Raw genomic sequence first — 27,914 nt, forward strand, 5'->3', positions numbered from 1 at the left:
GCAGCAGGTGGTGGAGAGGGTGGACAGGATTATCCAAGATGGACAATAGTTTGTTCAGCGTCCTCCTCTCCACCACCTTTTCCAGACTATCTAGTTTGTAGCCGATGATGGAGCCGACCTTCTTAACCAGCTTGTTAAGTCTGTTGGTGTCACCGGCTCCAATGCTGCTCCCCCAGCAGACCCCAGCGAAGTACAAAGCACTGGCCACAACAGACTGGTAAAACATCTCCAACATCTTGCTGCACACATTGAAGGATCGAAGTTTCCTCAAGAAAAAGAGTCGACTCATCCTTCTTGTAGACAGCATTGATGTTGGTCTTCCAGTTCAGTCTGTTGTCGATGGACACACCCAGGTACTTGTACTCCTCAACCATGTCCACCTCCTCTCCCAGAACTCTCAGAGAACTTCTGCAGATGGCAGGACTCTGAGTTGTACTGGAAGTCAGTTGTGTATAAGGTGAACAGGAAGGAGACAGAACAGTCCCCTGTGGAGCTCCAGTACCACTGACCACCATATCAGACAGCACACTGCCCAGACGGACAAACTGTGGTCTGCCTGTCAGGTAGTCAGTGATCCAGGAGACGGTGGACGCGTCCACCCCCACCACCCGCAGCTTCTCACTCAGCAGCAGTGGTTGGATGGTGTTGAATGCACTGGAGAAATCAAAGAAAGTGATTCTCACAGAGTCACCGGTTCCATCCAGGTGAGACTGAGCTCGTTGCAGCAGGTAGATGATGGCGTCGTCCACTCCCACACGAGGCTGGTACGCAAATTGCAGTGGGTCCAGAGAAGATTTCACCAGCGGCCTGAGGTGGGCCAAGACCAGCCTCTCCAGTACCTTCATCACATGAGATGTGAGGGCAACCGGTCGGTAGTCGTTGAGGCCAGATGGAGTCTTCTTCTTGGGGACAGGAACCAGACAGGACGTCTTCCACAGAACCGGGACTTCCTCCTGCTTCAGGCTCAGGTTGAAGAGGTGTTGTAGGACCTCAGCCAGCTGGACGGCGCAGGTCTTCAGGACCACGGGGCTGATGCCGTCAGGTCCTGCAGCCTTGCGCTGGTGGATTCTCTCCAGCTGTCTCCTAACCTGGCCAATCGTCACAGAGAGGGGGGTGAGGGGTGAGGGGGGATCGATGGAGATTGAGGGCTCTATGCAGTTCACCAGGGGGCGCAGAAGGGAGAGGGGGGGAGGCAGCAGAGGTGTTTTGGAGGTGTGAGGTGTGGAGGAGACAGATGAGGGCGGTGAACTAAACCTGTTGAAGAAACAGTTTAGTTCATTTGACCTCTCCAGGTTCCCCCTGGTTGTTCCTCTCCAGGTTCCCCCTGGTTGTTCCTCTCCAGGTTCCCCCTGGTTGTCTCTCTCTCCCCTTGAACCCAGTAATCTCCTTCATACTGGTCCACACCTCCCTCACATTGTTCTGCTGGAGTTTGGCCTCCAGCTTCCTCCTGTAGGAGTCCTTGCACTCCCTCATCTTCTCCTTCAGGTGGCGCTGCACTCTCCTGAGCGCCTCCCTGTCCCCAGACCTGAAGGCTGCTTTCTTCTTATTAAGAAGAACTTTCAGGTCACTGGCGATCCACGGCTTGTTGTTGGGGAAGCAGTGTACAGTCCGGGATGGTACGGTGGTGTGTTCACAGAATTTGATGTATTCTGTGATACAGTCCGTCACGCTGTTGATGTCCTCCCCATGTGGTCCACACAGCACATCCCGGTCCGTGGACTCAAAGCAGTCCTGCAGGGCGTCTTTAGCCTCCTGTGTCCACCTGGTGGTCACAGGCTGCCTCTGCACCAGAGGGACATACTTTGGTGTCAGCAGGACCAGGTTGGTAACCAAGAAAGCAAAAGGGTACTTTAAAAAAACGGGTATTACTTCTCAAGAAGCAGATGGGTGAAAAATCACCACTTCAGCACATGTGGGCTGACTGAAGTCTTGTGTTTCCAAAATGCAATTAGAAAAATATAGTATATTACTGTTTTCTCTCCTCTCCACAATCAATACTGTAAAGTACTGTTAGATTTCACCCAAAGGAATCCCCCCAACCAAAATGAACGGTAATGTACTGCATTTAAATATAACAGGATTATACTGTTGATATTTGGCCGTAAACAGCCATTTCTAACAGTGTTAAACCAACAATAGCGTTTATGTGCACGATAGATTTTTTTTTAAAAAAATTTTAAACGCGCATGCGCATCGAATAAGCGGAAGACGTAAATGCGCCGGGCGGAAGCTGTCACGTCCTTTCTTTTAACTATTGCTATCATGGTAAGTCCTATATGAGATTTAGCGTTTTCAACTCGATTTTTTTTTGTTAATTTATCTTATTCTTACGGGACAACGCGGGCCGTACGTGTTGCTATATATATATATACGCATATCCGCGCTGCGTTTGATGAAAGTCGCGTTTGTATTTGAGGTTTTAATGCTGTGTGTGTGTGTTAAGATGTCGGCGGGCCTCCGCGCTACAACAACGTGGTCCGTCGGGCCGAGAAGGCCGTGAACTGCTCCGGGAAACCGGCTCACAAGTCGGGTCCCCGGAACATGACTTAACACACGCGCTTACGATTTCCTGTCAAGAAAAATTACATTTTAAGAAAACTTATCTGTTCAGTATGATGCCGTTCAGCGCAATTATAGTTAGCAGCTGACGCTGGCTAGCTTTAGCTGTACAGGTAGGTAGGTATTTACTTTATTAATCACCGAGGCGACTTTTTTTTTTTCCCCGCTACAGCAGCATACAGAAGCAATAAGAAAATAATAGGATAGAATAATAGAAAAGCAATAAAATAGCAGTATAAAATGTAAAATGCACAGTATATACAGTACATTATATATCTATATATATATTATGTACAAACAAACCAAGAAACACAGTCAACATGTGTATATATATATATATATATACAGTATATATCTATATAATATACAAACAAACAAACCAAGAAACACAGTCAACAGTGTTTTTGTACTGTGATGGATTTTGCCAGAGGTGAGTTATTGTAAAGTCTTATTGCAGTGGGCAGGAATGATCTCCTGTATCAGGAATGATCTCCTGTATCAGGAATGATCTCCTGTATCAGGAATGATCTCCTGTATCTGTCCTTGTGACAGCGGAGCTGGAGGAGTCTTTTGGAGAAAGTGCTCCGCTGTCCCTGCAGCAGGTGATGGAGAGGCTGGACAGGATTATCCAAGATGGACAATAGTTTGTTCAGCGTCCTCCTCTCCACCACCTTTTCCAGGCTGTCCAGTTTGTAGCCGATGATGCAACGAGCGGAGTTGCTGCTCAGCCTCCTCCACCCTTGTTGGTTGTCCAGCCTCCACCCTTGTTGGTTGTCCCACTGTACTCAGCCGGCCCATTTTTCAGATTCAAGTCATTTCTCACGTGCAGTTTCCTGGTGTTTCCTTCAGGTGTTCAAGCGCTACGTTGAGATCGGCCGTGTTGCCTACATCTCTTTCGGACCCTATTCTGGCAAGCTGGTGGCCATCGTAGATGTCATCGACCAGAATAGGGTGAGTGCTCCAGCATATGGCGCATGGATCCGTGTCGGCTTGACCTCGGACCTGCTGTTTGATGTAAACGTGTATTTTGTGTTTTTTTGTTTTGTTATTTCCAGGCTCTTGTGGACGGTCCCTGCACGGGAGTGAAGAGACAAGCCATGCCCTTCAAGTGCATGCAGCTTACAGACTACGTCATCAAAGTGCCTCACAGGTGAGTGCTGAAACTGATAACATCTGTACTGCTTAAAATCCTCCATAATTAGAGATTTGTTGGATGTCTTGCTTTATAGGACAACCAATCAAAATATGACCTGTCCAAGTTTCCACTCGCTGATTGGCTAAAAACCCTCAAATGTTACTATATTATAATCTTATCTTGTCACTGAAGACAAACCACTTCAGTCACATCGTTCACGCGATGGTGTTATTGTAGATTTGTGTCTTTGCTGCATATCAGTTATGTACATAAGTGTATCTAATGTGACTATGTTGGAGTTTGTCACAATATTAAAACGGCCTCGGAAAATAAAAAAGTAGGTATTTACTTTATTAATCCCCGAGTAAGGAACACCGTGTACCTTAAACTCAAACGCATGCACTAATGTCAGCCACCTTCAGGGATGTGAGAAATTATTGATTGATTGATTAATGTTTAAAGTTATACATGTTGTTGTATTTTTTTTGTTAGTGATTAAAGTTATAAGCAGGACACATACTTTGATCTGTGTTGAGGGATTGTGTTGTCAAAGCTGGGTGAACGTGTGATGTTTCCACTTTGCGATCACCGTTTTTTTGCAAACCAGACATCCGTCCTCGAGGACAAGCGCACGTTAATTTTTGGGATATCCAAAGTTATCTCAGGCTGCTGCTTTTTTTTTTTTTTTTTTTTTATAAACATTTTGGGATTTGTTATGATCCATCTAAACTCTTGTGTGTGACAACGGCAGCAGTCAATGAGTCAAGATGCGCAACACGCTGGCGAGATTCTCTGTTTGGTTACAATTCATTTCTCCATATTATGTCTAAGCATCTATACATAATAATAGCCATCAGATTTCATACCACAGTGTACTGCAGCAGCCCTCACTACAACACACTTACTCCTGACTGAACAGAGTGCCAACATCAGCATGAATCTGTTGTCTTAGTGATGAAACATTAATGCACCCTCCTTATATCCGCATAAAAAACTGATGGATTGCAGCGCCCGCCAGAAGTTTGTGAGAAGAGCCTGGGAGAAGGCCGAAGTCAACCAGAAGTGGTCGCAGAGCAGCTGGGCCAAGAAGATCGAGGCCAGACAGAAGGTAACGGCCGTGGTTCACTCTGCGGTCTTCATCAACAAATCAGATGTCTTCATGTCCAGCTGTTGGATTTCTTGGCCTCCATATCATAGAGTATTAGTTATTTAAAACGTGGTGCAGTTTTGGTCATGTACAGTAAAACTTCACTATTCTGAAACTGCGGGTATACACGTAATACTAAATTAGAGTTTCTGTATTCTGACAATATTTATTTAACATGCCACCAGTGAGTCAAAGCCAAAGTAGTTGACAAAATTAGTAATGTTTCAGTAAAGTTATTGGCTCTTTTCTGATCCGATTGAGTAAACTGAGCAGCCTGGTATTGAGGATAGAAGGACGTTCGGACGCTGTGCCCGTCTGTCCACTACGAAACCTGCCTGGTCCTAGTGCTTTTTTTAAAATTATTGGCTGCTTTGAATTGATTTCCATGTCAAACCAAATTCCAGTTCAATTAACAAAATGGAAATGGATGGCACGATTTCCTCCAGGAAACATATGACATGTAAATTAGTTCTATTTGCAGTACTTTGGCAAAATAAACGTGTGCAGCCGATCGCTCACTGAAAGTCGCTGCTCTGAGCCTGAGAGATCTTGAAACAAGTCTTCTGTGATTATCTGGGGACCAGACGATGGTATAAACTCATTAAATATATGAAGTTTTGTGAATTACTGTTGGATGTTTGTGGAGGTAATGATTTAAATCAGTGGAAGCAGCCCACTTCCCCTTGAACGTGTTACAAACATCCATTGCACTGGTTGTGAGCTCGTATGAACTGCTCTCCATGACGATCACGTGCATCTTGATGAGCAGCGGATGTCTTGCTCCTTTCTCCGCTTTTAATTATCATTCAAAATGAATTAAACTAAACATCATGCAACTCTTACTGAATAAGAAACATTAGTACAGCATGTGGCCCGGTGCCTTCCACTAATTACTTGGCCTGATTCTTATTTCTTTCTCTTAATTTCAGAGGGCCGAGATGTCTGACTTCGACCGCTACAAGGTGATGAAGGCCAAGAGGATGGTAAGTGCAACATAAAGACACATCCCTTTAATCCAAAGCCTTACTACAAGTAAACTGGTGCTCCTACAGCGGAGTTAATGGTTTTCTTTTTTCTTTTTTTTTTAAATAAATGCGCTTGTTTTTTGTTTTTGCAGAGGAACAAGATCATCAAGCATGAGGTGAAGAAGCTCCAGAAGGAGGCAGCAAAGAACTGAACAGTTTTCCACCAAATAAATGTCCTGTTCAATTGTTCCTGTGCGTCTTCTCTTCATTTCATCAAACACTTGGCAGAACGTGTTTCCACTTCTGGTGTCATTCATTAGGATTTAACATCACGGACTGGTAATATTTCATGGAAAAGATGACATCTGTATGTGAAAGCAATATCCTCATTTACACCAAACATTTCTTGACAGGAAGTGCTGTTGTGCGATGCACTCAGTGAACCCCGGGAGGGAGGAGCTTATCTAGGCCAAATATAAACCAGTGAAATGATCTCGACTGCTGATTCGCTGCACTTCAACCTCCTTTTGGACTTTATAAACAGAAGTTTTATTTATTGGCTTAATGTCATATGGAGTAAAGTTCATGAGGTACCCTGCTGCTTCACAGTCGTTCAGTTTCTCTGTATTTAACAAGCATGACGCACACACATGTTTTACAAACGTTTCTGCAGCTTTAAGAAGTTAAATTAGTTTCCCCTAACCCATCCTATGTACCTGTATCCGTTTACAAACGTATATACAGATTTAAAGCTGCAGTGTGAGAAGGTATCACCAAAACTAACATTTTCAATATGCATTTTGGTTTCTGAAGATCAACAGACATCCAACCGTGTCGTGATATGAAATAAGAGAAACAATTCTTAACACAAAGCCCAAAAAGGTATAAAAGGATTGTGGTTTTGTGCCAATAATGTTCTCAGTCAACCACTAGATGGCAGTCTCAGCTAACTGGAGTATTCAACCTTTGTTTCTATTCCTACTAATTTAAACGATTCATAAATAAGGTAGCTGTTGAGATACATGTTGGTACATGAGCCGCCTGGATGTAAAGATGAACCCTCTACAGAGTAAATACCAGAAGATGTGAACTGTCAGCTTTTGCTGATGGAAGGAAATTAATAATAATGAAATGAAACACTTGAACAGACCACCACACAGTCCTGCTTTCTCATTTGAACCACATGATCCTGACAAAGATCTTTTTATAGAGCAGCCTGCAGCCCGGTCCAGGCTGAAATAAGGCGGCGTGGCGGGAGATCCTGTCAGCAGCCAAACAGGTTCTACTTCAAATCTTAGAGAGGAGCTTGTAAATATTACATAACAACACTTGAACACTGCCCAGCTGGTTCAGTGCAGAGAACAAGGACATGCAGTCTATGCCAGCACACCTCCTCTCTCAGCACCTCCACCCACCAGGCGTTGGGTTCCTCTCCGGCAGCCCGAGATATGTGGCTGCGGACGGGTGATGAGAGAAGGAGGCCCAAACACAGTCCGACTGGTCCTTACATGGGAGGCACAAACGCTGATAATGACCCATTGTTCGTTTGAAGTCTGAAATATATGATAACTTCCATTTTAATGTTTCACCCTCACACTTGTCATGTGTTTAAAAAAAATTTAAAAAAAAAATGCCGTAAATTAGAACCCGGATGTATGAACACAGCGCAGTTAAAGAGAAATAATACAAAGTATATTTGGTGTTATTATCACTGGGCCTGATAAACACGCTTTTCTCTGAGCGTAACTGTGACGTCAGAGATGAACGGTGCCGATGCGCAGTGATCATGGGGCTGTCATTCAGTAGAAACAATACCGGAAGTGGGAGCGAACATTCCTTCAAAATAAAAGTTTAAAACTATATATCCTTTTCATGCCACTTTTATATGCAGTCCGCCCCGTTCAATACGGTCTGTGGTTGGGAAGACCATAAAAAACAGCGAACTTCATTTTGATGTTTTCAGGGATGTTGAGAAAACATAGCCTATTGGGGATATTTCCTAAATGTATGGACAGATAGTAAAACTATTTAAATAGTCTTTTCATTACAGTTTTAAAGTTATTATTATTATTAAATAAAGGCTGTTTTTAATTACAGTTAAAGACAGTGAAATAAAAAAAAACTTATGTTTTGCAAGTTCTAATTCTGTTTCACTGTGTTAATTGTTGTTTTGGTTGTAATTTCCCGAATAAAAAAAATTAAAAAAATTTCCCCTCGGGGATTAATAAAGTACATACCTACCTACCTACCTAATTTATTTCTACATACCAAATATATGTGAAAGAAAAAAAAATACTATACCCAGTATATTTTCACAAAATCCCAATATTTTCTCTTTGTGTAGCCTAACTTGATGTATTTTTATGTCTTTGGGAATGTACACAAACATCTCAAATTTAATTGCACTAATATTATGCAGACAAAATACCAAAACAAATAAACACCTGTTTTGTTTTGTTTTTCTTTTGGGGGTGGGGATGTTTTTGTTAAGGCCATGAATTTATACAAGTCGTAAAATTCATATTTATATTATTTATGAAAAAGAGAGGAAAGAACCTAGATTCAAAAGCAAAGCTCCATGGTATTTTTGTTTTGTTTTGTTATTATTGTTCATTATTGTCATATAAATTGTATTTATTAATTTGTATGATGCATATCTACGGCATTCAGTCATATTTAATTATTACCTAGATTATTTGAATATATATAGAATATTAATTGACGCACCTCAGAGCTACTGAAATAGACGTTTAGATCATTCTACGCTTTTATTTTGAAAGCCAGACGTCTTTGCATTTTCCTGCTACCTCTGTTGACTTGACGCTGCCGAGAGCGCCAGCGCGAGAGGGGAGAGAGAGGGGTTGAGTTGACAGTGTGGCAGATTAACACCGGGAGTCGTTGGAATGATCTGCGGCCGGTTGACTGTCAGTCGGTACCGAGTGGTGAACTGAACGGTGGCGGATTTCAGGCTCTCTCCGACCCGCAGCTCTCCGTCCGCGCTCCCGCAGTTTTAAAGGGAACAGATAGGACGCCTGGCGCTGCTTCGGCTTCCTCCTGTGGTAAGTAGGACTGCTGGAAGTGTGCACGCATGCAGCCTGGTGCTGCGGGCCCCTGTAGTAATGTGTGTCAAGTTGGCTGGGCTCCGTAGGATTGTGGGGGTGGGGGAGATGTTTTTACTTTCATCCTTCGGGCTTCACGTTGCTGCCCGTGTCTGCACAGCCTCCATATGTGTGCTGTTTGGCGCAGGCTGCTCCTCTGCACTGTCATGTTATTGTGAATGCAGCCAGCAGGCATGGTGACGGTGGAGGGGGGGGGGGGGGGTCCCATATGGGCAGAAGCACCTATGCAGTCAAAAAAATACAACTGATACACTGTAGGATGTTCATTTAACTGCTTGAACACATTGAGTGACATGCTCAGTCATACATGTGATATCCAACTGGAGACTTGCGTGCAGTGAGTTCACAATGGCTTGTTGATGTAACTTTATTATAATCCTACAATAACATGCAGGTAAGATAACGTGATGTAGCTACCCGTACTGAAGGAGTATAATTCTGCTATTGTGCACATACAGTATTTATTGAGTGAAAATAAGAATATCCGACAAGAGAAGATACTGTATTATTTGCATTGGGACTTATCAGCACCTTATTTCGCACCTTACAGTACAGCCATACATTCTGATGGCTGTCACTATAATATTGAATTCCCCAGTGATGCACAGCAAGTAAACAAAATTACAAACAAACAAATTAAGAGTCCTTTTAAGAGTCCTGAGATGATGGCTTAACTTTGTACTTGAAGAATAACATCTTTGAAGTCTCACCATCTGCGGTATGTCAAAGGGTTTGTCGTGAACTAAGTTGGACATCATTGATTTTGCAATCAAATGTACCAGGAAACAATTTTTTACAAGTAACCAGAGATTTGATAAGCACTCCTCTTTCCCTGCCTAGTTTATATTCTTATCTTGAACATCACAGGCCATGAGAGAAGAGCAGCTATTACAACAGGCCCTTGACCTCGTGTTTGTGTGTGTTTGTGTTTGTGTGTGTAAAAGTACACATACACGCACGCACGCACGCACACGCACACACACCTTGTAAATCAATAAACCAGCAGCACCTCAAACAGTTACACAACCAACCTGAAAGCATGCGTGATTCGTACACAACTGACATCGCAGAACTACTCGAGGGGTCGGTTGCCTTTTAATTAAAAACAATAAACTTGATTTCACCTGAAGTGGCGTTTCTCAGCTTGTAATTTTGCTTGAAGGTACATGCGCTTTTGACACCTGGGGATAAATTAGAAGTCCAGATTTAAACCCGCAGATCAGCTGTTCACATGGGAGTTACTGTTAATACCCTGGCTTGACTGAGGCCAACTCAGCAGCTCATTACCTCACAACAGTACACGCTGATCTCACCTAACCTGGACTATAATCAGACTAACGTGTCGGAGGTGTGTGTGAACGTGTGAGGAGACACAGGTGTGTCTGCATGCGTCTCTTCTTTCGTGGCTCCACTTTCTTGAAACATCAACACCTACATGTTGTCGGTGTCGAGGAGTCAAAGAGTTCAGCGTAGTTTTTACATCTGCGTGACAGAGTGAGACAAAGCAGAGACAGAAAGAGATGTCAGCCTCCTATTAGAAGAAAAATGATACACTCTTTTCATGCAGGTACAAACCTCCAACTGAGGATCCCATAAAAACACCCAAAGAGCTTTTCAGGCCTTTACAGTTTCCTTTAAGCAACAGCAGACTGCCGGTGGGTTAGAGACGCTTTTATTTTTTCATTTGACTGTTTCTTCTGTTTGTAGGTGTGTTCCCTGACAACACCCGTTTCGTTTTGTGTTGTCTGTGTAAATTCAAGTGACTGGGACACACCTAGGTGAGGATCCCCTCCCAGGAATGTTCTTTGCCTGTACTTTGTGTGTTTTCTGCCGTTGCCGTGCTGTTGGCACACAGGTCGATTCTTGGAAGTGGAATAGCATGACTGCCCTGCAGGCGCTGTTTCATAATCAGGGCTGTTAGGCAATATACTACATGACGAAAGTAGCTTCTGGTGAGCAGAGCAGGGGGTCAGATGTGAGTATGATGGCATTTGAGATGAATAAATTCAGAATATTTGAGTTTTGTCATCACTGATGACTTGAAAGTGTCAAATAGCACAACATGATTAATGAAAAAAATCTAAATGTAGCAGAGACCCATTGGACAAACCAATGGAAATTAAATTGATGCAATGATTGACTAGAGCTCAACAATTTGTTAAATGACTTAGAGAGGGGAAAAAAAAAATTATTGACAAAGGTTTTAATAACTGATTAATAGTTTAAGTAATTTAATCAAGAAAATTGCAAACTGTTTTAACGTTAAGATCTTGTTATGTAAGGATTTCATAGAATTTGTACATTTGTACATTGAATATCTGAGTTTTAGACTATTAATTTTACAAGACATTTGAAGACATCACTTTGGCCATTTAAAAAAAAAAAAAAAAATCATTTTATGTAAATAATACCCAATTGATGGAAAAAAAATTATCAGCAGATTAACTGGTTATTTGGAGCCCTAATAATAAACATACTTGTACTATCCTTTAATTCTGTAAAGCTGTGTCACATGCCCAGTAAAACCAACACAATCCCAACCCTGATCAGGGCACTTGGTCTGTAGAATAAAGTAGGAAATGTCTCCTCAACTCTTCAAATCTGTGGTAGTTGTCTCATAGTCAAACCGTACTATGACTGAATACCACTGATTATCTCTTAATATTCATATAGTGTATAGAGTCATCAGCGTATTGGTCGATGTACGCACTGTGTTGGGTTGTACACATTTAACTAATAGTTTTTGTTTTGATTTAGCTTTTTAATACTAATCGTATATATAGATTACAAAGCTTTTCATATCTTTGATTTTACAGTCATATGTGGTTTTATTGTTAAGTGATACCTTGAAAATTAGTCCAGCTGTCATTTTAGTCACCCCGGTAACATGGCTCTTTGGATGGCAGTGTAGGTTGGCTGGTCAATTCTTCTCTTTGGTCTTAATTTAAATATATCAATTGGATGAGTTGACAGACAGTCATGTTGGATGAATTTTTACACCTTCAGTAATCCCAACTTTACTTCTAGTGCTGCAATAGTTGGGTTTATGACCAAATACCTACAGAACTAAAGACAACAGTCTCATCTGTGCTTTGAGTTGAGGATTACAGAACAAAGATGTTGGCTATGTTAACCATTTTACCTGCTGAACATCACCATGATAACGTTGTACTTGTAAGCATGTCTGTGCATGCATATTACCGGTTTCTCACTGCGCCACTAAACACAGCCTCTCAGAGCAATTACCCAGGTTGTGTTTCTTGCTGTCTGCAGTTTGAACTCCCATTGTGATTACATGGTGGCCAGAACATTTGGCATTCCTCCTGCTCGTGACAGAGAATGAGGTGTTGAGGATAACCATTCATTAGGCAGGTTCATGACTCAATTGCTAGCAGGATTAATTCCAAAGCATTCACTCAGTTTACTGTACATATTTGTTGGAAATTTACATTATTAGTATCAACGGGCAACATTTTGATTGTCTTTGACTCTTGTTGTACCGTTCTCACCCTCAGATCACACCAAGATGGGAGTGAATTGAGCAGAGCATAACCAGCAGGAGATCTTACCTTCAGTGCACTAAAGCTACCGTAAGAAGATTCGCAGCTAGTCTAGAATCAACCGCGCCACCGCCACGAACCTCATCTAACGTCAGCCTACTCGGGAGGAGATGGAGAACTGACGGCTCAGGACCGGCAGGCGACAGAAACGCAGCTCCTCCCTCACGGTCCGCCAGCAGCCATGGCAGGACTCAAACGTCATCACGATGGGAAGATCGCTGGGCTGTACGACCTGGACAAGACGCTGGGCCGCGGACACTTTGCTGTGGTCAAACTGGCCCGTCATGTATTCACTGGGGAAAAGGTACGATGGTCCTTGTCTGCACATCCAAATCCAGTGCTTCCGTGCCAAGAACTGAACTTCTTCATGTTTACTGTAAATACCCAGTTTCATCATACTGTTGAAGCCTGCACCCTCACCCTCAGAGGCAGACATACCAATGAAGGGCGATCAGACACACAGATATCTGAGTAATGTCTGGGTTTGTGTGGGTAGATTTGCCAACACATTGTGTTGCTCTTGGCTGTTTTGAATGAATGTGAATGGCATTGCCAGATGGTGTCAACATTGTTTCTAGAGGCGTTTCCAACATGACGAAACACTAAATATGTTTGCTTGATAAACGTCAAAATAACTTTACCAGTTGTGCTACACATAAGCAGTTATCTGCTTCATTCCAAATATATATATATATATATATATATATATGACCTTTATTTAACCAGGTAAAATCAATTGAGAACCAATTCTCATTTACAATGATGACCTGTCAGCACAGTCCACACAGTGACACAAACAGCACAGATACAAAACAGTATAACAAACACATGAGGAAAAGGCTAAAGACAACATGGGTAAATGCATCAAGAATGTCTACAGTATGCAAAGGTTGCTGCAGATAGTTGGCAGAGCTCTATCATCACTTTTGTTTTTCTCATTTTTCTCTCTCTTCCAGGTTGCAGTAAAGGTGATAGATAAGACTAAGCTGGACCCGGTGGCACGGGCTCACCTTTTCCAGGAAGTGCGATGCATGAAGATGGTGCAGCACCCCAACGTGGTGCGCCTCTACGAGGTCATCGACACAGCCACCAAGCTCTACCTCATCCTGGAGCTGGGCGACGGAGGAGACATGTACGACTGCATCATGAAACATGACGGGGGCCTCAGTGAAGAGGTGAGCGGGTCTGGGGGGGCAGCAGAGTGAGAGAGCTCACCGTAGTCTCTCTACTGGCAGATGAATGTGCATATTCCCTGCAGAAGTGTCCTTGACTTGGGATGAGTCTAGCATTTTCAGGGTTGCTCTTTTATAGCTGCACCTGGCCTTGTACTTGCCTCCAGGTAAGGCAAGAGAAAGGAGATCAATAGAAGTATTATATTGACACTGTTTGCCCTGGGAGAGGATACGAATAATTCTCTATGGAGCAACATTTGTTTGTATTTCAGTAGTTTAATTTGATTGAGGATGATAAGTTGTGTGGAAAAGCAGCGAAGGACAGTTCAAAGGTAGTAGGAAGCTCACCAGTGCGTTGTGCATACAGATTATTTTAAGTTAATGAATTCCAGACACCAGGAGGCAACTTTGTGACGTTGAAAGTTGTAACACAAGTAAAGGATGGTAGAAGGAATGGGACGATCTCAAAGTCTGCAGTTGTAATAGGCTTTTTTTTTTTTAATCGAATTTACATGTCTACTTACTGGTACACAGTGAGGTATCCAGTAATCTTCTGTAAAAAATATGTTAGACTGGTGTATGCAGAGAATAAGATTTTATGTAATATGCCTCTTCTCTTTCTCGTTCAGAGTTATACAATTAATAGATCGATACCATTCATAATGCTTAGCTACTGTGGCCAGACGACGGTTAACTTATCTTAGCAGCTAGCCCGGCTCTGTCTAAAAGAAACCAAAACATCCACCCACCAGCATCTCTGCTGCTGACTAATTACTTAAACATGTTTTATCTCGCTTGTTTAATCAGTGTATGAAAATGATAGTAAGATAACACCATGTTTTACCATGTTACCTTTGAACCTTTGAGTTGGCTGGCTCTTTTCCACTGCTGTCAGTTTTTATGCTGAGATAAACTAATAGTCTGCTGGCAGCTTTTTATGTAAACCTCCTCCTGCTAATTTTCTGGCTAGTTGTGGACAACAGAAACCATTTTTGAACACAACATGAACATATCCCCCTTTAAGTTGATGCTACAAACATAAGGTTATCAACCTGTTGTTTGTTTACATACACCTCAGTTATCAAGCAACTTTAGTACTTATTTGGAGCTCAATGTTTACTCCTTTTATTAGTTTTGTTTTTAGTCCTTCCCTACTCTAAAAAATAAATGTATATTTGTGCTAAATGCTCCAATTTTCCAAAGCTGTGGACCGTTAACAGTGGGCACAAGATCTTGGAGAGTGAACCAGCACAATAAAGTCAAACTGACCGATACATCATATTTCTTGACACCATTTCCGTCTTTTCTTTCCAAGGTGGCCAAGTGTTACTTTGCCCAAATTGTCCACGCCATCTCCTACTGCCACCGGCTGCACGTGGTGCACAGAGACCTGAAGCCGGAAAACGTGGTGTTCTTCGAGAAGCAGGGCGTCGTCAAGCTGACCGATTTCGGCTTTAGCAACCGGTTTCAGCCTGGGACAACACTGAACACCTCCTGCGGCTCGCTGGCCTACTCGGCTCCTGAAATACTGCTGGGGGACGAATATGACGCTCCTGCTGTGGGTAAGTGAAGAACTGAGAGAGTGAGTTCAGTGTTGATATTGATGCTGATTTATCACAGATGGGTAGTTATTACAGCTTCTACCTTTTACTGGAAATGGACGGTGTTCCAGTATATAGTCTTTTCCCAGCAGCAGAATATGGCACATGCTGCCCTCTACTATATATCAGGCTAGTTAACTGATACTTTCACATTCACACACTGATATGGCCATGTTTAATAGCTCTGTATAATCTACAGTACTTTGGATGGACCCTGCAGATAACTTGGCACACTGGCAGCGTTATCGGCCCACTGATAGAAGGAGAGGAGCTGTTCAGAGTTCAGAACATGTAACCGTACCGGGCAGATGGAAATTAGATGATCCACAGCACTGCGGTCGTACACCTGCAGTTTATTTTTGTCAGCAGTTTACTTTCATTGAGAGTCGTGGCCTTTCTGCATACGGTAAAATCTCATATCAGATCTGGCAGAAATTGGTTTCCTCCACCTTCTCTAAGCAATTTCCCCGCAGGGATTAATAAAAGTTTCTCTGATTGTGATTCAGATTTTTTTCCCAGCGCTGTCTTCTTCTGTGATTGGAGAGCACACACACACACACACACACACACACACACACACACACACACACACACACACACACACACACACACACACACACACACACACACACACACACACACACACACACCTGAAGCAGCCTCACCATCACCGTCACCTCCACCTCTTTGCCGATAGTGGTTCCAATCCTTGTTGAGCCACAGCTTTGATATTAAATTAAATTGTAATGGAAAAGAAATCAAACATAAGAGAGGCGGTAAGACAGAAGGGTAGACAGGGAAAAAAAAAAAGAGCTAAGAGAAACAAGAGAGAAACAGACAGAGTGAGAAGAGGCATCAGCAGTCCCTCTGTCTACCCAGGGGCCACTGCGTCAGTGCAAAAGCAGGAGAAAAAAACATGCAGGAGAGCAAGAGTGAAGCGTTTTCTGTTTTTCTGACTGAGTGGATTTGCAGTGGCTGTTTTCTTCTGTCCTTCTTCGCTCCCTCTCGTTCTCTGGTTTTCCAAGCAGCTCCTATATTTTGAAAGTGAAGTGAACATCATCTTATTTGACTGCCTGTGATGTGAGGTCTGCTTTCTTGTCTGAGCACTTGGTTGTGGAGATTTTCTGTGCGTGCGTTTTTGTACTGCTGTTGATCATTCAGCTGAGATGATGATGTTTTGATTGCGGAGATTATCCGCCCAGCCGGGATGTAATATTGTGTGATTGTGTCAGCGGTGCGGTGTGATGTGAAACAGGCTAAATGGAGGCCAGCCGCCCTGACGTTGGGGGTTTGAGCTAACCGGGCCCGGGATTACATTGCTGCCAACGTACCTGCTGACAGTCCGTAGGGCAATGAGTTTTTCTGGTGACGCGCCAAGTGGCGGCCGGCCCAGTTTGTTGCCGAGGTAAAGAGGCTGTCCTCGCTCAGCTCTCTCAAGTCGGGCCAATTTGGGATTTGTTGCTCTTTTGAGGAAGTGCTGAAAATAATTTGAGATTTAAATGCGAGTCAGTCCTTCTGATTTAGCAGAAGGAGCAAATTAGCAGAAGACGAACTCTCCAAACTGCAAAATAGCAAAGAAAAATTATTTTTTTTGTATTAGTAGTGTCCTTTTCCCAGCAGACGAATTTCCCTTTTTCCTGAGACTCTTGTATCTAGACTTAAACTGCAGTTAACAAGCATTTTCATTGCCTGTTAATCTGTTTATTTTCTTGCTCAATCCTTGTGTCAAAAAATAGGAGAAAAGCCCATTGAAAATATTTAATTTACTTTCATAAATGTGTACAAAAGGTTCAGTATGTGGGATTTTAGGGTATCTATTGTCAGAAATGGAATATAATATTTATAATTAGGTTTTCATTAATGTATAATCACCTGCAACTAAGCTGCATTTTCCACAATTTTTTTTAATTTTGTTCCTTCCCCTGCACAATTTCATACATTTCAAAAACGAAGCATTTTGTCTGTTTATTTTTTCATACTCCCTGATTTGGTCATGTTTCCAAAATTTTTGTGCTTCTAGCGGGTAAACATTTGTTTACAATTGTGTCTTTGTTGTCTGTTTTGTGTTTATTGTTGTTATTTCCTACTTTGTGCTGCAGCCAACAGTCAAAGTTAATACAGCTTGCTGTGTTTTGGTTATTAAAAAAACAGTAATCCTAATTATTTCGTGACAGTCTTCCCTGAATAACTGTTTTTGTCATTTTAAAATCAACATAGGCAGCGGGTCCTCTTCCGCAGGACCATGTTGCCCCACCATGTTTTTACAGGAGCCCAAAAGGGACAAACCAACACTGGGTCTAGAAAGGGCCTTTAGCTTTTTTTTGCGAGTTTCACAGCCACCGGAGATTCTCTTATAACTGGAAAAGGGGGAGTGAAACTTCAGTTGGTTTCAATTTGCAACCTCACCACTAGATGGCACTAAATCCCACAAAGCTAAAACTAGCAAATATTCACTGAGAAGTGAGAATCTTTCCAGTTTTGCTTTAAAAATGACAAATAGTTCGTGCAAATGTTCTGTCAATCGACTTATCGTTTAATCATCTGATCATCTGTAACACGACATCAGAAAGCACTGAAAGAGCTGTGACACATTTAGGGACTGGTCATCTGTTGGTCATTCATCATGCGGTTCGAAGCCTCTGATTGATGGAAATATATGATTAACTGTGAAATTAAAGGGATTTTGATTCAATTCAGTTTTATTCCTGTTGTAACAAATCAAAACGCAACCCATCTCAGGGCACTGAAGATATTGAGGTCATGACGTTACAATATTAGAGGACAAGCAAAAGTATGTGAAATCACAGATTAGCATTTTTTTGGAGCAGGCGATGAAGCACTGATTAGTGCTCTCTTTTCCTATCGACGCTCTTTATTGTGTGGGCATCCTCCTTTAAACGTTTAAAAAAATAATAATACCGTACCTAAGCAGTTACAAAGTACATATCCTGATCACATGCATAATTCAGAGCATAATGAACCTGCACAAATGGGAGGCTTGTTTAGAAAAAGATGTTGCATAATGATGAGCAGGACAGGATGCTTAACTTGGCCCGCTCAGCCTCAGGGTTAGCAGTGTCAAGACACAAGGGACCGGTTATCGGTTATCTCAGGGAAACAACTGTGTTAAAATGCAACGCAGGGCAGCAAAAAGGGATGTTTACACTCCCAGCTGTCACCGCTAAGTAGCCGGTGTCGTTGGCCCGAGTGATGCTAATGTGCAGTGACGTGAACAGCGTTATCCAGAGATGTGTCAGCCATCTGGTTTATAAATAAAGTTATCGAGGAAGGAAGTTTGGCGGACCGCTGACGCAAGTAACGAGGGAGGAGGGTCGCGGTTGCTAGGATACGTTGGCTAGGGGTAAGGTGGCGGTGGGGACTGCAGCAGCATTTTGCTCCCTCCATCAGCAGCAGCGTGAAACACTCCTTCACAGCCACCCACAGTAAACTGCCACATTTACATCAGCAGATTGAAATCAGCAGCCCATCCTGGCAAACTGAAGTGAGATGAAGAAATCTGAAGACGTGTCAACAGGACGGCCGGGACGATAAACCCACTCGGGCTTTATTTACCTCCTTTCTTTCAGCTGAATTAGTCTTTAACATATAAAACTGATCCAAAGCACAAGAGCAGAGTTTTGTTCAGGTATTATTTGGTACATTTGCTGTTTAGTCTTTGGAGAAAACACAAGAAACATTTTGTTTCTGCTGTGTTTTTTTTTTATATTCAGAGGGACAGCTGGGTATTTGGCCTTTGCTGCCTCGGGCACCACAGCAGAACAAGCGTAATTATCTGCAAATCTAAATGGAAGAAGACACACATGCTTTGTTTGACCTCTCCAAAGGGCACGCCAAAGGAACTACAGCAGTAACCACACAGCACGAAAAATATACAACAAAGGAGCTCAGATATTAGTGTCAAAGCTACACTATTCACTATTTTTAGTTTAACAATGAACAAGATAACTGCGCACTGTAAACGGTGCCTTTCACTTTATTCAAACTTTATTTAATAAGGTCTCATTGAAACTTCTTTTCCCAGAGAGACCTGAGAACAAGAAACATTCACAAGAACACAGTCAGCAAACAAAACAACACAACTACACAGTAAATACAAAATCTATAAAAACAGTCACAAAATTCATTATAGAAAAAAACAAATATCAAATACTACAGCTGTAAAATCTCCTAGAGGAATTTAAGACTCCAGTTTGTGGTTCATTGCATTCAGAAGGTGTGTCGAACCTGAAACCAGTTCTGCCGACGTTGGTGCAGAGTTGAATGATATCCAAAGTGAAGTAACTGGATCGCGTGCTGTCGTTGATGGATTTAAAATGAGAGAAGAGATGTGATTTAGTTTGGGAGCTGCAACCGTAGAGCTTTATTAATGAATAACATGGGACAGATGTTTCCTCTTATGGCTGGACCATGTGTTGATTTTTTTTTTTTTTTTTTTTTATCGTATCATGACTTGAGACTGGATATTGTCTTTGATTTTGGATATTGTAATATCATGATGTGCCATAATTGTTGACTTTTCCTGGTTTTAAAGGCTGAATTACAGTAACGTGGTCATTTTCTGTACATACCAGACTGTTGTAGCTGTTCTACTATTTGCTTTCACCCATTTAGTCAGAATTGATGATTATTGATCAAAAATCTCACTCTAAATATTTTGTGAAAGCACCAACAGTAATCCCTACAATATAATTTGCAATATCGAGGTATTTGGTCAAAAATATCATATTTGATTCTGTCCATATTGCTCATCACTGTCTTTCACCAGTTTTTTTTTTTTTTTCATCTTTCGGTTCGGCATGAAACGGCTAACAAATGTTAGTAACTAGCTGGTGAACACAGTGGTTTACTTAGCTGACAGGTGGTCATGAAGGAGAGGAAAACTGTGCTTGTCATTATACAGCTTTATGGCTCCAATAGTGCATTAGCATTGTGTTTACAGCTCGTCACACTGGCCTAAAAATGATTTGTTGCAGCTTAGAAATCAGTCAGGTGGAAGTTAGTGCGTCATTAGCTTCCGTTATTTAAAAGGAAATATGTGGGTGAGTTTTAATTACAAGAGTCTCCTGCCCACCACCGTCCTCACCTACACTGTTTGATCAGGAGGCCGAGGATGAGAGACGGATGACTGAGACCTCATGCAGACCAACTTCAATACTTTCAATACTTTGGCTACATCATTTTATGTTTAGGAGATAACTGAAGAATGAACAAAGGTCCTTGGCTGCTTTTAATTTCACTGAGCAGAAAAGGCAGACTGTGAATCAGCTGACTTCAGCTGAAAAGAGGTCAAACTCCTGACGCAGACGCTGATCGTGTGCTCTTATGTTGCCGTTCCTGCTCTCGTCTGTGACGGCAGAATGTGTGTCAGTGGACCATCCTGCTGACCAGAGCAGGCCGCGAGGGCCCCGGGCGACAAAGCTGCTCTTTTAAAAACGGCCAGTCGGACCAAGAGAACTGTTCCATAAAATTAGCATTTGTATGAAGCTTTGAGGGATGAACACGTTAACCCACTTTCCGGACTGTGTGTTTGCGTGGGAGTGCATGCATGCCTGCTCATGAGTGAGCAGGACGCCGGCGGTAGGCAGCGGCGCAGAGCCTCGTCCTGGGTTAGACAGATGTGTCCAAAGCTCGTACGCATTTATGGAAATGGCTGTGATCGAATATGATTCACGCTTCATTTGAACTGGGGGGGGAGACAGCTCTTGTTTGTTTTTTTCACATCTATGTCACTAAGCAGAGAGGACATGTATGGTTCACTATGCTGAACACTTAATTTCTTTTCATTTCTGTGGGCATCTTCATTAAAAAAAAAAAAAAAAAAAAATCACATTTGTTCTTATTTCCTCTGCACACGTGGGGTTTTTATATTTCGGTGTAATCAGACTGCATCCTCTCTGTATGTGTGTCTGCAGATATCTGGAGTCTGGGGGTGATCCTCTTCATGCTGGTCTGTGGTCAGCCCCCCTTTCAGGAGGCCAACGACAGCGAGACGCTCACGATGATCATGGACTGTAAATACACCGTGCCTCCGCACATCTCCCATGCATGCAGAGAGTGAGTACCGCGCACGCGCACATCCCCACACAGATGGACGGAGTACTCTTGCAGGTGCTGCATATTTCATGTTTATAGATGTGTGAAGAAAAAAAAGAGAGCACGGACAGAGAGGAGCGGGGTCTCCGTCGTCCTGCTTCCACTCGCTGCTGCAGTCAGCTGCCCCGCCAGAGATGCAGCGCTGCGTTAAGTGTACCTAATGCACCCTTTAAAATCGGCCTTCTATTTTTAACATTGTGAGGGTTTAACGATGCGTCAAAGCACAGCAGGGCAAAATAGTCTCTGAATACAGCTTTGAAAACAAACGTTGGTTTTGGATGTGACTTCATTGGGCGGTGTTGACTTTCAGGCAGGACTACTTTAAATATTGGCACCCAGCCTGGTTCATGTGTTGTTTATTTTAACCCTTAAACAAATCTATTGGCCATGTGGCCTTGAGGAAACAGCACTTCTTCCTATTGGCGTATTTAGCCTGTGAAGTTAGAACATCTTGTTAAGTCAGACTGCAAAAAACAAATGTGGGATAAATTGTAAACAGGCTGAGGATAATATAATTTTTTTTTTAGATTTGAGCTGCTGTGAAATGAGATGTTTTGCTTCCTATTCAAGCCATTGTCATGTCAACAGAGGTTTTTATTAATTCAACTATGTGTATTAACAAATGAACTGCAAACTGAGGTAAACTGAAAAATGTCCCCTTGTGGGATCAATAAAGTATATCTATGTATGTGTCTGTTTGTCTGTCTGTTTATCTATGTACAAGTACAAGTATAAAACTATGTCAAGATACAGGCAATAGTCACTAGAAAACTGTATAGTTACAACTATGGGAAGTAAAGTTTAATCAGGTTGGATGTTTTACAACCAGGTAATAATTTTACCTTTCAACTCTGTTTTCTGTTACATTTATGAATTGACCCAATTTGCAGGTCTGTTTACAAGTTGAGGTTTTATTTGTCTGAGTGTGTGTTTCTCAACCAGTTGGACCAGTTTTTAACGACAGTTTAGAAACTCAAAAATTAGTGTTCAATCGGCCAAAACTACAAAATTAAGACTCAAGCTGTAATAAACTGAATGATCCTTTATACAATGCCTTACAGGGTTCCTATGGGTCAGGGAATATCAGGGAATTTTCAAAAACTCTCTTGTAGACAGGGAAAGTCAGAGAATTTGATAATGTTTTTGGGGTCGTGTATAATTTTAGTTGCCATTTCTCAAAATGTAATAATTTCCACGTGTGTTGCTATAACGTCAGTTAGCTAGTTATTGTCAATGTGTATGTTTGGTAGCATCAGTGGTCACTGACAGAAACCGAAAATCTATCTTATTAGGCTGCAAGCTAATTACCGTTATTGTTCGATAACTTCTTTGCCTCTGTAACTAGTATTTAGACGTGTTTAATTTCTTTCAATATCAGCGCTAACAGAGGGGCATGTGCCAGCCTGTTTTTAATAGAAATGTCACAGCCTTTTCATCTGTTCATTATCGGCCATTGAATTTCAGTTTTTCAGTCAGTGAAAGTCAGGGAATTTGACATTTTACTGCGAGCGGGGAACCCTGGCCTTTTTAATTTCTTTGCCAGGTCATAAACATGATATTCAGTACCCTAAATATGAAAGGAATTGATTGTGTATCTGACTATTTCTACCTGCTCTTTCAACAGTTAGTCCTAATAACTCGTCTCCACTGTGACTCTCTCCAGTCTTATAGGCCATATGCTGCAGAGGGACCCCAAGAAACGTGCCACCCTTGAGCAGATTGAGGGCCACCAATGGCTCCAAGGTGTCGACCCCTCCCCGGCCACCAAGCTGTCCACTCCTCTGGTGTCCCATCGCAGCCTGTCGGAGGAGGAGCACGGCTCCATCATCCAACGCATGGTGCTGGGCAGCATCGCCGACAGAGACACCATAACTGAGTATGTGTGCCTCTCTCAACAAACGTGCAGCTATTCTCTCCTGTGTAATCTTCAAAAATTTGTCACGGTTCACTCATCCTGCTTAAGCTTAATTGAGTGGCATCAACAGTTTAATTGCCATTAAGGACCGGCTGGCAGTCAATCCTGAGCTGTTGCCATGTCAAATTAAATCTCCCCTCCCGTCACTTCCTTTTTCAGGATTCGGTGCTGATCTATGTGTTGGTATATGCGTGTCTGTGTATGTGCATGTGTGCGTGCACGTGTGCATACTTTTGCATGTTTAGCGTTTCAAATGGATTTCTCCCTCTGTCGTCTCAGGGCTTTGGAGGCAAACCAGTACAACCACATCACAGCTACCTACTTCCTGCTGGCTGAGAGGATGCTGAGGGAGAGGCAGGACAAGGAGCAGCACAGCCAGACACGATCACCAAGCCCCAGCAAGGCCCAGTTCAGGTACACACACACACACACACACACACACACGCACGCACGCACACACACACACACACACACACACACACACACACACACACACACACACACACACACACACACACACGTTGCTCGAGACAGACAGGTTGCTGCCTCTGCAGTGTTGCGTACTGTCAGTCTCTAAAAAAAAAAAAAAAAGTTTGACAGCAGACGGACAGACAAAGTCTTTTTTTTCAGCAGGGAATGAAGGACAGGCTGAGAATAGAAGAGAGGCTGCAGAACAGCAACACTGTCAGGGATTCACTACCAAAAATATCCTGAAATAAAGGACAAAACATTGTACTTTATATTTTCTCTCCTGAGAGAGTGAAACTGAAGAAAATTTATTTGAGAATATTTATAAAACAGACTTAATAAAAATCCATGAAGTCACTGGCTTGTTCACTTGTAAAAAGAGGATTTTGTATGAAGATATTCAGTAACTGAGGTAATAAAGAGCTGAACCCTGTCTGCCTGAATTCACAGCACCAACTCCTCAAACAAGCCATCATTGCGTCATGTTTTTACATACTGGATTTTTGTACGGTTTAAAAAAACGGAGTAAGACTCGGGAGGCTAGCCTGGCTTAGTTTGTGGTTTTAGGTGTGTACGTTATGTGCTTACTATATCTTTGCTTTAAAATGTGTTAAGTAGTGAGCCACAGTGGAGTTGATAGCAAGATTTTTAAGCTTTGTACAGAATCTTTTGTAAAAAAATCAAGCATAAATCCCTTTAACTCGTTTCTTTGTCATCATTCAACTAATTAACCTGAGAAATATACAGTTTTGATAATTCTGTTCAATTTACTAAACACTGTGTTTAACCCTTCACAGGCAATCCTGGCCCACCAGAGTGGACGTTCACCAGGATGTCAGTGATGGGTTAGGGCGTCCATCTATATGCCACCCCGGAGGGCCCCAGTCCCCTGCCCGTAGTGCTGAGAGCCTCCACAAAGGGCCCAGGCCCAAAACAGCCCTGCTGGACCTCAGCCACCGGCAGGACAACCATACTCCTGCATCCACCTATCAGCAGCCTGCACCAAAGACCCAGGAAAGGGGACCCAGGCCTCTGTCAAAGCCCCACCCAAACCCCCTCCGGCTGGGCTCTCTGACCTCAGTCGGCCCTTGCAAACCTCGTAGTCCCAGTCTTTTCAGTGTGGAAGAGGATGAGGAAGAAGAGAGCACAGAAGACAAGTGTTTTCCCTCCTCCACACTGCCTGCTCAGGTGGTGCTTCGTTGCAAAGCCTCCTCCTCATCGTCACCTCTGTCTTCTTCCGGTAATCGTCTGACCTCTCGTATGAGCGCACCAATTCTTAATCAGATCCATGAGGAGGATAAGGAGGATGAGGAAGAGGAGGAGAGGAGGGAGCTGCATGGACTCGGTCCGCCCAAACCCAGCCTCAGCCTCAATCTGAACTCGAGGATACCCTCACCTTCAACGCTCATGTCATCGCCTAACACCGTCGGTATAACGGCACCGGTGGCCACTTTCACTCCCAGCTCAGAGACAAGTGATGATGATACAGAGAGTCACTATAAACCAGACACAGCAACTGAAGGTGGACAAGGGGAGGGGAGAGAAGGGAGTAAAGAGGATGGCGAGAAAAGGGGGTCAGGACAAGACAGTCCCTTGAACTGTGCCAGTCCTGGATCAGGATCGGGCCAAGGCAAGGGCACAGGCAAGGCCGCCAGTGGCCTGGTGGAAAGCCTAAAGCTAATGAGCCTGTGCCTGAGCTCTCAGTTCCACAACCTGACGGGGGGAGGAGGGGGAGGTGGTGGCGGTGGCAGCGGCGTTGTCAGGGGGGACTCCCAGGACCGCCCCGTGTGGAGGATGTGCATGGGCGGCTCCACTGGCAGCCTGGATAAGGTCTCGCTCCTAGGTGGCCCTTCGCCCAGAGCGAACCTTTACCACCAGCCCCCGCTGGGAGACGCACTGGCCGACCCGCTGCTGGAGGGCCCCTGTTCGGGCACCCTGAGGCTGGGAGAGCTGGACCTGGCCAGGGAAAACCACAGAAACATGAAGAACCGCGCGCTGCAGATGCCTCTGAGCGACAAGACTCTGTCCGTCAACATCCACCGGAGCCCCAAGGAGGGTCTGCTCTGCACCCCCACCCCACACAGCTGCTGCCAGGTCATCTAGAGCGACGGCAGCCGCTCCATCAGCTGCTGCACCTCCACACTCCTCCACTCACACTCGTGCATCCCTTCTCATCCTGCTTTCATTTTAGTTATGTCACCACTGGCTCATGATTTCACATTATTTTTGCCTTTTTGATTTACTGTTTCCTTTCCTTCAACACGTAACGGTGGATAACTTGGACAAAGTCCAAATGCCAAAATTGCACATTCAGAGACACAAAAAGTCTCCATGGAGGAGACTTGGTGCAACGCCAAGTATGTGAAGCACTTTCAGCAGATTAAACAGAGCACTAAGGAGACATTTTGACCTGCAGGTGTATTTAAATGAGAAACATTCAGAATGGAAATAGATACAGGAAGTGCTCACAGCCCTGCTTTTTACATCTACTGTATACGAACCGTATGTTCACCCATATCTCTGATAAGATGATAAAAGGGAAGGCTGACGAGTTTTAGTATCACGTTACATATTGTCTGTTTGCTGTATTTTGATGCTGTGTTTTTAGTATATTTTTTTAATTATTTCTTGACAATCATTTTATTTTTTTTTAAATCCTCACTGAAAGTTTTGACTGTGTTTTCATTGAAATGAAGACAAATGCAGGGCGAGAATGGACAGCAGCACTTGATGGTGGCACGCGATATTTTGTAGTCTTATCACTGTTTTATTTTTCTATCTCGAACATGCTCTGCAGAAAGAAAAAAACGCACACTCACTTGTCAAGTCAAGATGGCAGGAGTTTGTACATATGTGAATAACTTAGCAGTACTCTGTACCTGTAGTATTTAACGGTAAAGTTGTATTGCAGTAGAAACCCCAATACTAGATCCTTGTACACCATTACTCTTCATTCCTACTGGATGTTCAAGGTTTTGGTTGAACCCAGAGCTTGAAAGGTGTTGGATGGTTTCAAAAGAACACTAAAACAGATTATAAGTAAATTATTAAACATGCAATGGCAGCTTTTTAAACTCAAAGTGGCCCTCAGTTCATGTTCTGTGGAAGAAAACTCGAATACTGGGTGGAACCCAAACCGTGTACATCCCGTAGCGTTCCAGGATCACAGTAGCCACTGTTGTAGCATATTCCAAGACAACAACAACAACAACAACAACCACTGAGGGGTTTGACCAAAACATTAACAACAGCGCCCCTCCAAGTGTCGTTCTGTGTAACTGGATGTGTGACCCACCCCTAGTGGAATATATAACTTGACAGTGCATGTGTTTTTGCTGTAGCAAACTTTACTCCTAACCCACCGAGGTCGAGCCACCCGTCGTATCTACCTAAGTAACAGATTCAAATGGTCACTTTACTGTAAAACCTCACAGCAATACCAGCGACTGCAAAATGTACAACAATAATGGATGTGCCATAAATTCTGTCTTGAGCATATTGTACTGTATGTACATGATAGAGATCTATTAAAATAAAAGGATGTGAATGAAGGCCCGAGTCTGTTTGTTGAATGACACTGATGCTTTTATTGGACCTAAATGTGTAAAACGTTTTAGAGACCAGGGAGGAGTTTTTAATGACATGTTACACAGGCAATAAAGGTGGAAAATGAGACAAAAATCAAGCTTTTAGCAGATTAAATGATGACGTACTACGCTGTCTGACCAACACCCTGGCGATCAGAAAGAACACATTACTTAGTTTTTGTGACTTTTGCCCCGAAAACTGTCACTTTTACGTTGCGTTCAAAGGGAAGTCGTGAGCTCATGTTTACAACATGGGAAGTCGTGCGTGGCTTTCCAGTGGTTAAGTCGTAAAAATACTGTTGCTACGCAACGGCAAAGTGCTCGGTGTCTTGAAGCCACAGAGGCTAACAATTTAGCAAGCTAACAGGGGTAACTTAATGCAGGAAATGCAAAGGCACAGAGGGAAAAGATCGTACATATGCAGGCTATTATGTTATGAAGACAAACTCGACATGACTAAAATGACAATATATCAGCTTAACATCCAACAAAAAAATGACATTTCCGTAAACGTCAGCAAACACTCGCGTGAACTCGAGGCTTACAGAACATTTTAATAGAATTTTTTAGAG

General features: G+C 43.0%; 2 protein-coding genes across 2 annotated transcripts; both read left to right on the plus strand.

The window, feature by feature from the left end:
* The first annotated feature begins 3,246 nt into the window (after positions 1-3,246).
* On the plus strand, positions 3,247-6,055 carry rpl14 (ribosomal protein L14). Its single transcript, XM_069721514.1, has 5 exons — positions 3,247-3,510; positions 3,615-3,709; positions 4,703-4,802; positions 5,771-5,824; positions 5,959-6,055. Exons 1-5 carry the CDS (start codon positions 3,259-3,261, stop codon positions 6,016-6,018), a joined length of 561 nt encoding a protein of 186 aa, XP_069577615.1. The 5' UTR covers positions 3,247-3,258; the 3' UTR covers positions 6,019-6,055.
* A 2,605-nt stretch (positions 6,056-8,660) lies between these two features.
* Positions 8,661-27,293, plus strand: LOC138634515 (SNF-related serine/threonine-protein kinase-like). The gene is made up of 8 exons (XM_069721496.1): positions 8,661-8,865; positions 12,441-12,789; positions 13,442-13,660; positions 14,973-15,219; positions 21,192-21,333; positions 23,036-23,248; positions 23,567-23,701; positions 24,553-27,293. The coding sequence occupies exons 2-8, from the start codon at positions 12,667-12,669 to the stop codon at positions 25,856-25,858; spliced, it is 2,385 nt and encodes a 794-aa protein (XP_069577597.1). The 5' UTR covers positions 8,661-8,865; positions 12,441-12,666; the 3' UTR covers positions 25,859-27,293.
* Positions 27,294-27,914: the final 621 nt, after the last annotated feature.

Source organism: Brachyistius frenatus, unplaced genomic scaffold, assembly GCF_029030835.1.
Source record: "Brachyistius frenatus isolate BFR_SWC_R1_liver_20210118 unplaced genomic scaffold, ASM2903083v1 Contig_266, whole genome shotgun sequence".
In the NCBI taxonomy this organism is placed as follows: domain Eukaryota; kingdom Metazoa; phylum Chordata; class Actinopteri; family Embiotocidae; genus Brachyistius; species Brachyistius frenatus.